At 43.5% G+C, this 11,674-nt stretch overlaps 1 protein-coding gene across 1 annotated transcript in view; it reads left to right on the forward strand.

The window, feature by feature from the left end:
* LOC139638506 (Krueppel-like factor 13) overlaps positions 1-2,779 on the forward strand; it is a 40,913-nt gene extending 38,134 nt beyond the window's left edge. Inside the window, exon 2 of the mRNA XM_071512653.1 lies at positions 2,295-2,779. Coding sequence (XP_071368754.1) covers positions 2,295-2,779 — 485 coding nt within the window. The remainder of the gene's footprint in view (positions 1-2,294) is intronic.
* Positions 2,780-11,674: the final 8,895 nt, after the last annotated feature.

Below are 11,674 nucleotides of genomic sequence, written 5' to 3' on the forward strand. Positions count from 1 at the left end.
TAGATAGATAGATGGATGATAGAGGATAGATAGTTGGATGGATAGATAGATAGATAGATAGATAGATAGATAGATAGATGGATGATAGAGGATAGATAGTTGGATGGTTAGATAGATAGATAGATAGATAGATTCAAATAGTTACAGCAGCAGACACTTCAGACCACACAGACTGAACAAAGCACCAATCAGGCGCATAATTAGGAGAAAATAAAAAAAAGAATAAATACCAATGCAAGAATAAACTGTATGAACAACACATATGTGCAAATGTAGCCTACATGTGTGAAGCAGCATGTTGGACAGTGTATGTGCAAATTGTTACATATGTCACAAGTGTGTGTGTGTGTGTGTATGTATGTTACATATGTTACCCAAATGTGTGTGTGTGTGTGTGTGTGTGTGTAAAAGAGAATGTGTTAAAAAGTCACACAGCAGCAGGCAGGAAGGACTGGGTGAAGTGCTGACTGGAACAAAACGCTGCATGGAAACAGCTGCTGACTCTCCCACCACACATTTAGCATTTTTACTTTTATTCCACATTATTACACATTGAGAGTCTTGGCTCAGGACTCTGTGAGGACTTGACAGCTGCTGATGGACAGTGTGTCTGCTGCGGGGCTCAAACCTGCGACCTTCTGATAACAGACCGTCTGAGTCTCCATCATGACTCTCTTTCTTTCTTTATTTCTTTATTAGGATCCCCATTAGCACCAGCATAATAAGCATCGGCTCTTCTTCCTGGGGTCCACCACACATACAGTCATATACACTTATACACACACTATAAGCACATAAACACAACAAACGAAACAGCTCATCTCATTGAATTAACAATCAAGTACATACGGAAGAGAAACAATATTGTCATCCTTTCATAAGCCAAACACAAAAATTATAAATCAATCACAATTCCTCAAGAATTAATAGCAAACTTGTAAATCCTTGTCTGAATGACCTTCTTAAATTATATATTTATCCATCCATTTCTCATTCTCTGCCAAGGGGATTTCTACTTTCACCCAGGTATACATTTTATTTCCTACACCATTTTTTCCTAGTTTACTCACACACAATTCAGTTATGGTTCCTGAAGTATTTGGAGATTCTGTTTTAACAAAATTTTGAACCGATCTTTAGTTTTCTCTTGAACGATATGCACTGGCAATGACTTCCACCTGACCCTGGCTCTGTACAGGACAGTTTTCTGGATCACACTTGTTTTCTCTTTAAGTGGCATGAACCTTCTTTCTGTTGCATATCGTGTTTGATAATTGTGTTGAGCAAACTGAGAGAATAAGCTTTCATATAATATCTTTGATGATCGTGTCACCATTACATTTCTCACTAAGTTTAACAAAGCATAGGAGGATCTCTGAGGGAAAGAAACTCCGGCCGGTTGACAGAAAATTTAATTCTCCTTTCCTGAAACCACATGGACAATAAACAATTTTACGAGACGCAAGCTACAAAAATCTTTTTACCACATTGTTTATTTGTTATTTATAATAAACATGGCAACATAAAAAAAATCCCCCCTCACTAGCTTCTCATGTGCGTTTGATTTGATGAAATTAGATGAAAGTTTAAAGTTCCCCCAGGGAAACTGGGCAAATAATAAAGACAACATACTGTAGGATGGAAATGAGAACAGAGAAAACATGTAAAACATAATTAAACTGACAGTTACAACACCACAATATATTATGAAGATATATGTGAATGAAGACTATGAAACTATCTGAGTCACAGCATGTGCAGAATGAGAGCAGAAGAAAGAAAGAAGAAAATAAATGAAATATACAGTTCGTACCGTCTCAAGATATAGGAAACATATGAAAAGATATGGGGAATGAGAAAAATGAAAAGTCTAAAAATATCAAGACAGATAATATTCAATTTTCAACATTAACAACTAAGTAATTTCTTTGTTTTGTTACTAATGTTGTATATTCTTTATTTAGCTGGGAAACACCATGAGCTCCTTGGTTTTTTTTTTCTTACCTGCACAACATTTCATTTACTGAAATGTTCTTCTTTTCTGTTTCAGTGTGCAAATAAATAAAATTAAAAATAAATAAAATATGAGTACAGGCTACTGCTGCCTCAGAGAATATAGATTTAAGTATACAGGATGTTGTAAAGTGTGTTGTGTTCACATTAGCAGTTCTACAGAAGAAGAAGTGTCTATGTACAGTAAACAAGCCTGTTCCCTTCTCTCCAGTGTTCTAACCTGTGTGTGTGTGTGTGTGTGTGTGTGTGTGTGTGTGTGTGTGTGTGTGTGTGTGTTGCAGGAGAGCGCCCGTTCCCGTGCACGTGGCCCGACTGCAACAAGAAGTTCGCCCGGTCGGACGAGCTGGCCCGTCACTACCGGACGCACACCGGGGAGAAGAAGTTCGGCTGCCCGCTGTGCGACAAGCGCTTCATGCGCAGCGACCACCTGATGAAGCACGCCCGCCGCCACTCCGACTTCCAGCCCGCCATGCTGAAGCGGCCGTACGGCGGCGGGGGGGGCGGGGGGGCGGCGGGCGGCGGGCGCTCCGGCTCGCTCAGTGACTCCAGCCGCTCGGACGCCTCCAGCCCCACGCTCAGCCCCTCCAGCCCCACGCTCAGCCCCTCCAGCCCCACGCTCAGCCCCTCCAGCCCCACGCTCAGCCCCTCCAGCCCCACGCTCAGCCCCTCCAGCCCCACGCTCAGCCCCTCCAGCCCCACGCTCAGCCCCTCCAGCCCCACGCTCAGCCCCTCCAGCCCCACGCTAAGCCCCGCCCACTCGCCTTAAACTCTGATTGGTTCAGGTAGGAAACGCCGGCAGGACGATGACATCACCACCTGGAGGCAGAGCGCTCCCAACACACACCAACACAGCATGAACTGGACTCTCCTCCTGTGCAGAGAAGATCTTCAACCTTCTGGATTCCTGTGGGACTGAAGCGCTCCTCCTTCTCCTCCTCTTCCTCCTCTTCCTCCTCCCCCCCCCCCCCCCCCCGTATTGCACAGTTACTTATGAAGCTTCGCCAATTCTCCGCTTGCTGTACTGTGTTGTACTTTCTCGCTTCTCGTCGTGCAATCTCAGCTCTTCAGAGACAGAAACATTGCCTTTTATCAGTGAGAATATTTCCGTAGAATACAAAACTATATGTATTTTTTTTTTTTTTTTTTCCTTTTGTAATCCTGCTATTGCTGTAGTTACATTTCTCTTCCTGAATTCAGAATAGGAAACGTGTGACAAGAATGAAAAAGATGAAGAAAAAAAAAAAAAAAAAAAGGAAGTTAATGCTAGTGAGCGGAGCTGGGTGGAGGTCACATGACGCCTCAGGACGAAACCGCCACACTTCACTTCACCGCACAAAACCTTCACTTCACTTCACTTTACCGAGAACTTCAGCCAGGCTGGAGTTCCTGTCCGGCTCAGGGAAGCTGCAGCAGCTTGAAAGAATGGAACAAAATGATGTCACATCATCACACACACACACACACTCACACACACACACACACACACACACAAATTGCACTCCTTTAAAACAGTCAGTGATGAGTCATTCTCACAGGTCGTCAGATAAGTGAGCGAACGATTTTGGAAAATTGGTCCAGCTGAGTTTGAATGTCGGTTGGTTGGGTTAGTGCCGGTTTCTCCAAACAGCTGATCGCTCGGTGTGAAGAACAAACCACAATCCATTTCAGGATCGTTTTCTAAATTTGGGGAAATCTGCCTAACTGGGACGTCTGCCTCCTTCAAACAAATTTACCGGTTTCATCTGTTTCTGCTGCCAGAACAGATCAGCATGTCTGTGGCTCTGACTCATCTGACACACAGTGAGGTTTGAACCGGACCGACCTGCTCCTGCTGTCCCGCTGACTGACAGGAGGGTCCAGGTGAAAACTCAGTCTCACCTATTAGATCTAAACAGATGAAGGGAGGAGACGGCCCGGAGGAGGAGGAGGAGGAGGAGGAGGAGGCGGCTTCAGAAAACTGACACATGTGGATTATGCAAAAGAGGTTTCAACTGTATGAAGGCTTGGTTTGGTTTAAAAGGAGCGTGGCATCTGGGAGAGGAACGTGTTTGTTTTTTTCTATAGTTAAACCCCAAAACCTAAATCTGTTATGAATGGGAATCGATGGAGATGAGACACATTCTGAAACATACAGCCGCATGTGCTAGAATCACTTCTCACCTTCTCCCTCCCACACAGTGTAGTATGACTACACACACACACACACACACATTCTCTCTCTCACTCTCTCTCACACACACACACACACACAGATGCATGTGTGTGTGTGTGTGTGTGTGTGCAGCCACAGCAGAAGTCTCCCTTCATGTATTTCTGCTGCATCTCTCCTGTGTTGGTGCTGCAGACAGTTCTTTCCTGAGCGTTACACAGTTGAACCAAAAGAGTAAATTACAAAAACAAAACTGTCTGTCAGATTGTTATTAGTCTGCTGCTGTAACTTACAAAGCAAGCAACACTTCATTTTTCCAAAGAATTGTGTCTCTTGCTGCACTTTTGCACGTGGCATACAGCGATCATCTGTAAGTGTGAGAGAGAAAGACAGACGATTATTATTATTATCATCATTATATATTATTATTACAGTGTCTGTCTGCAGTGCTGAAGCAGAGGAAGAGCCAAATTACAGGCTGTCAGACCGTAAAACAGGTGGAGACTTGAAGGGAGCCGAGCTGGTAGCAGCAGTGCATGCTGGGAAGTGGAGCTGTGGGGACATTGGGGTTAGAGAGCGCTACAGTTTCTACTGTTGTTCTGCTTTAACACACTGATGACTTCACTCTGCTCAGCCAAGCAGGCGGGAAGATTAAACATGAAAGTGAAATACCAGTAGAATACATTTTAATACGCATTCCTCATGTCAGCTCATGAACAGCCAATCACCGACCTTCCTTTTTTTTATTATTGAACACTTTGGCACAGAAAACAAACGCTATCTAGGCTGTATCACTGTAGTTGGTAAATCTGAAGTGAAGCGTGGAGTCTGGAGTCAGCAGGTCAGCTGACTGGACTGCAGCTTCCTTCATCAGTTTTTCTTAGCGGTTCATGTTGCTGATGGTGCGTTCCACTTGAACTGGGAAGTCTGAGTTTCCAGTCAGAAAGATGGCTGCTCCGCGCCTCAAGCTGTAGTAATATACTGTTTATTAGCACTTCTGTCTTATTTGTGTCTCATTAAATCAGTCGTACACACAGAACTGTCCAACTTCTATCTGTGGACATGTTGCTACGGTGTTTGTATTCGCAAAAAAACGGGTAATGCGTTGTTATCAACTGGTATTGCTAACAATGGCTAACCTGGCTAGAGCAAACCCCACTTCCCCCACCCTGTGAATAAAAAAAACGAATTGGTTTTCCGACTTGTTGTACTGGAACGCGGTCAACATTCCCAGCTCCGACTTCCGACTTCCGATATAAATGGAACGCAGCATTATTGTGTCCAAAGTGTGTTGCTGCTGTGCCGGATGGTTTCCCCTCTGGGATAAATAGACCTACATATCTATCTGTATCATCACTACAGAAACCAGCAGACAGCAGGACTGGAGGCTGACTGTTCATGAGCTCACACCACACTCACCGGCCACTTTTGGAGTGTGGGATCAACAGTGTGCACTTCTGCACTCCGCTGTTGTGCTGAGCTGTTATTGGAGCGTTTCTGTTAGCTTGACCCAGTCTGCCTGTTCTCCTCTGACCTCTGACCTCTGACCTCTCATTAACAAGCTGTTTTCTCTGTAAACTCTACAGACTGTAGTGTGAAAATCCCTGGAGGTCAGCTGCTTCTGAGCTGCTGAACCAACAGTCAGACCGCTCAGAGTCTCTTAGATCAAGCATCTCGCCCGTTCCGATGTTTGGTCGAAACAAAAAAACTAAACCATATGTAGAGGAAAGAAGAAGAAAAAATCCAAGCCCCTCTCTTCTGTTAAGTTAAAAAGCCTTTATTATTCGTGGCTATTTCATGTTAAAATGTTAGAAAACAGAGAACAATGAAACATAACTTAAAAAAAACGAAACCACTTCACCATGTCCGCATACTTTATATATTGAGCTGCAGCCACATGATTGGCTGTTTGGAGGAGCAGGCTGTTAACGAGCATCCACCTAATAAAGTGGCTGGTGAGTGTATATGTGCTAAAGCATGAGGTGCTGCTTTAAAACCTGTTTGTGACCGACTTGGAACCAGTTGTACTGCAGACAGGCAGGCAGGCAGACAGACAGGCAGGCAGACAGACAGACAGACAGACAGACAGGCAGGCAGGCAGGCAGACAGACAGACAGGCAGACAGGCAGACAGACAGACAGACAGACAGGCAGACAGACAGGCAGGCAGGCAGGCAGGCAGACAGACAGACAGGCAGGCAGGCAGGCAGGCAGGCAGACAGGCAGACAGGCAGACAGGCAGGCAGACAGGCAGGCAGGCAGGCGTGTCCCCGGCCTCACCTCACCTCACCGCTAACGCTCTGCACGCCGCGGCCGCCGCAGCTGAGAGAAAACGAGATGAGCAGAACTCTAATTAAAGATAATGACGGGTTCCGAGGGCTGTGAGGTGGTGCAGGTTCCTCTCCTGTTGCGTGTGAATTCTTTCCTCTGTGGTTATGCGGGCGGTCCGCTGCGTCTCCTCACAGCTTCCCGGCTTCGGTCTGAAAACCGGCCGGCCAGACTTTTCCGACGCCACGTTCCTCCAGACGCCGCCTGCTGTTCTGACTGATTTCCCTTCACTGTATCATCTCAGCGTTTTGTCTTTTTTGACTTGAGGCTCTCTGTAAGCTAACAGGCTGAGAAACCTCTTGAATACATTACCGGTTTCTTCTTAAAGTTATTTTTAAAGAGGGAAAGCCCTGCAGTTGTCCGGTGGATTTGTCGGCTCAGTTTCCCCTCCGGCTCCACTGAGTGAAACTTTCAGGAAAAGCCATCTAGGAATTAGAAGTCGGAGCTGGCTTTCATCGCAGCGGCGCTCACGTCTTTCAGCACAGAGTATTACAGACACACTGTAGATGACAGCCGGGTCTCCGCCCCGCGGCCAAAAATAAAAATAGTTCCTGCAGGACTTCTCCTCTCCCTCTGCAGGCTGGAGGGTTTGCTTTCTCCACTCTTTCTGGTTTTTTGCGCTGCAGCGTTGGTTTTCAGTAGAAAATAATAAACTCTGGCAAGGCTGGCATGCACGCACTGACGCATGCTGTCCACACACACACACACACACAGACACACACACACACACACACACACACACACACACACACACACACAGGAAGAGCAGAGGAACTGTCCAGCTGGAGGGGTTAGGAATGTTCCTGCAGGGGGAAGGAAGCAGGTGTCAGGCGCTGAATGGCCGGCCTTGTCCCGTGCTCCGCTCCCCCGGCCCGCTTCACCAGCCTCCATCCAGAAAGAGCCATAATCAGACCCAAACCTCCACCCCCCCACCCCCCACACACATACACACACACACACACACGCCTCCCCCCCCCCGCTCCTCCCAGCCTCCCATGAAGAAAACACCCTTTAGAAAACACACTGCATCACCAGCCGCAGACTCTGTCCTCGATAACCTCAGACTAGCTGTGAATCAGAGAGGGGGGGCGGGGCGTCCCTGCCGTGTTCCCTTTAGCAAAACACACACAACTCACTCAGAACAGACACATATTTTCTGAAAATGTGTGTGTTTGTGTGTGTGTGTAGCGTCTCCTCTTACAGGACACGGTCTTCTTGACAGAAATGCCCAGGGTCGATTTCGGAGTGAGGGACATTATTTCATATATTTCACATATTTCATGTAATTTCCAGCCTTCACTATACAAAGCCAGAAACCGACCGTTTCCTTTTACCTCAGTGTGTCGAGACAGGTGTTCATCTGTTCATCTGTTCATCTGTTCGTCCGTTCAGCCGGAACATTCCATATACCTCTGTTTCTGTTCAACACTTTCACATACAGTAACTATCAGGCCCGAAACAAATCTGCAGACATTTCTTTCAGTTTTTGTTGCAAATTGGCAGAAAATTAGAATTCTGTGGTGAGTTTCTTTTCTCTGCGTCAAGAGAGCTCTGTCACCGTTTTGATAACATAGAAACAGGTTTTTTTTTTAGGTTTTTTCGGTCGCTTGGTGGGGTCGGTCTGCCGGTCCCAAAAATTGCCCAGGGCACATATAGAACCACAGGAAACAGAGATACAATACATAGAAGTTTCTGAGGCATTTCATGATGGACTTGGTACTTTCCTGCTGAGTTCTTGAACTCAGCAAGCACAGAATATTTGCATTCTGCAAGTTACTCCCACACCAAAATCAATTTTTTAGTTTGATAACAGGCCTAAATAACAGATCATTGATTAGGCCGATTCATGATCATCCTCATTAGTGATGAATTCAGGCCGACTTTAGGCCTCCACTGGTCATAATAAGGAAACTGCACCAATCTGGCTGCAGCTTGTCACCAGTCACGTGCCTGTGTGTATTACAAAGCAAATGTCTGCAGATTGTTTGGCCTCAGAGAAAAGTCACTTTTATTTGTTTGTCTCTTGCAATATGAGCAACATGTCAAGCTGCTGCTCCTAACTCATCATCTAACCACACTGCAGTTCCATGTGGTCCAGTATGTAGATCTAGGTTGTGTTCAGATGTTCAAAGTGTTGTTATAAAGGGTCGGATAAACAGATTTTACAATTTGTAATATTATTCTATTCTTGAAGTCTTTTGTAGAGATGAAATGCAGCCGGTGTATATTAAGGACTGCCGTTAGAGCATCTGAGTCATGAGGAAGTCGTGACGTTGTACAGATTATTTTTGAGTCGGTTTCCCCTTTGAATGAATGAAGCTGAATGCAAAATAACTTTTTTAAATTTCTGTATTTAAACTCAACCTCAGAAACTGCAGGTTGCATACAATTTGAAACGAGAAGCCAGATTTGATTTGTTTTTTTGTTTTAATATAGATTGATAACTAGACAGATTTTGTTTGAAAGATTTTCTCTCTTGTTTGTGTTTCTGTTCTCCTTGTAACTGATGTATGATGTTTTGTACATTTTGTCATCACCTGTGTGTCCATATCATGTTTTAAATTGGTGATATTATTTAATGATTCTCATGTAACATTATGAGCATCATAACTTTGTTATTTGTCAGATTAATGTCTAATTGTCTGCACAAAGATAAACAGGTAACACAGCAGGGAATTTATAATCAGGAAGTTATGAATGAGAGAGGAAACCAACAGAAACAGAAACAGGGTTTTTATCCTCTCTTCCCCCTTTATGGAAACTGAGTGCTTTTTTGCAGGAAGTGTCATTATGCAAGACTGGATTACGATTATCAGGTTATTATAGATATGATGTCATATGGAATAATGTGTGCCAAAGGCAAAAAAAAAAAAAGAAATCATTCCTTAAAGAAACTATCAGCATTCTGCAGTAATTGTATGGTAAAGCATGAACATCAAGTGTTTCTTATTCTTCTTGGTAAAGTGTATTTTACAGTCAGCCCAGCTGAAACAAACAGGCGGAGCATCTTGTGTTTAAATTGATTTCACTTTTTTTTTCTTACATGAATGAAAAGGGACAGTTCCAGTTCAGTGTCTCCTGTTATTTCACAACTTTGTCTCCATTTTGACATTTGACTTGTCTGTGTTGTGTAGCAGCTGAAGAGCGTCATTTGTAGCAGAACATGATGTGACAGTGAACGCCTCTCCCAAAGGTTTCATACACACACTGCAAGAAACCTCCATCTTAACAAGTCATTTAGTCGATTGAGTCCTAAAATTAGAATTTTCTTAAAACAAGTGAACAAATCTGCCAGTGGTGTTAGATAATTTCACTTGTTTCCAATGCAAATCAACTTGTTTGAAGAATTTAGTAGAATCAAGAGTCATTTTCTGGACTGCAGTGCAGGATCTGTCTTATTCTGACTGGTTTCAACAGACTGACACAAGTGAAGCTGCAGTGGAGACCAGTGGAGTGATCTCTCCTCACTGCAGAATGTTTCTCTTGGTTTAAGAACAATAAGATCTGAAGGCTCAATATGAGACTAGATGACTCGTTAAGATGGAATTTTTTTCGCATTGTACTTCACTGATGCGTGTTCACTGCTCAGCATCAAACCAATGTACCTGACCTTCGTTCATTATGTAATATATTTATTTTTTGGAACGTTGTGTTATATTTTTCACTGTGATTTATTTGATTTCTTGAGTAATAGATGTATCAACTGCCCTTAGTTTGCTTTGTTTTATTCATGTATACTTTTTACTACTTCTGTCATTAAGATTTATCATCCTAAAAAGACCCGATCCTCGTATGAAAACAACAGAAATCAGTGTGTTTTCATGCGCATTCATTCATTCTGATATTTGTCAGGATACTGTAAGTGTCGGTCCATGTAAACATCACATGACATTTACAGTTCACATCCCATTTGCTAGGATAAGTTCATATGCCACTTATGAGAAATGAGAAATATGATACTAGCCATGATACTGAGGCATGTACACACCTCCTCCTGCTCACTGCTGGGTGTGTGTAAGTTCTTACATTTTCAAGGTAATATTCAGAATATTTTGTTAATTTATCTATACTGGGATGACATACATATATGTATCTAGAATTCAATTTATATCTTTTCCCAAATATGACCTCACCAGGGATAGGAGCCAGTGTTTTGGACCACCTTGTCATATTTAATGCTTCATCTTCTGCCATGACCAAACTGACCAAACTCCCCCCTGGTATTACCCACAACCCCCTGCATGTAGGCGGGGCCAGGCGGTGTGTACATCTCTCAAACATACATTTCATGTTATTTTGCCCATTAAAAAAATCAGCGAAAGCAGGACTTCTTCACATTTTCTGTATTCATTTTTTACCAGAATTAACGAACGATGTGAAAATGATTTATGAGCTACAACAGACCGCTCATTCTGTTCTCATTTCTTGAACTCTGATATGATTTTATTACTCTTTCCTCCACTGAGCTGCACATACATGGATCTCACTGTCAGAAACACACCTCTGTAACCCAAAGGTCAGAGGTCAGAGGTCAGATCCCCTGCAGCAGCCGGCGTGTCCGTCGACACCCGGCTGAGGAAATGTCCGTGAGCGACTCGGAGTTTCCTGCTCGCTCCCCGAGTCGCTCCGCCAAAATGTTTTGACAAAAAGTAGCAGAGAAAACATCGTCTTGTTTTCTCATCTAAGAGAAGAGTCAGAACCACAGCTGACAGGTTTTCACTGTCTCTCCTCGTCCTTCATGATGTCATCATTACCAAAGTCTTCAGCTACAGATTGTCCATACAAACTCCTCCTTTAATCACTCTGTTAGATTATACTAGATTAGTTCACTGCAAAAATTGACTTGTTTTATTATTTTACCTTGTCTCCAGATTTATCAAATGAAGTCATTTTATAATCTTATAATCTTATAATTTTACCGGTTTCACCAAATTAGACTTTCCTTTCCAGGAGAATGTAACTTGTTTCAGGACATTTATTTGGTAAAAGTTAAATTGTCTTGGAGAAAGTTTCTTGTTTCCAGATTTTCTTCATTGTTTTTTGATGATTTATTGACAGAAGTCATATTGGCATGAATCAAGTGAAATTTATTGAAACTAGAAGGGCACTCGGAGAGCGCAGACCTCCACCAAGGCCAATGGTCCAGTCTGCTATGATATGCAAATTTCGTGAGTCGGATCCGATC

This window comes from Centroberyx affinis, unplaced genomic scaffold (assembly GCF_046629955.1).
Source record: "Centroberyx affinis isolate AG114_WGS23_722 - 3 ecotype Tasmania unplaced genomic scaffold, CSIRO-AGI_Caff_v1 ptg006424l_1, whole genome shotgun sequence".
In the NCBI taxonomy this organism is placed as follows: Eukaryota; Metazoa; Chordata; class Actinopteri; order Beryciformes; family Berycidae; genus Centroberyx; species Centroberyx affinis.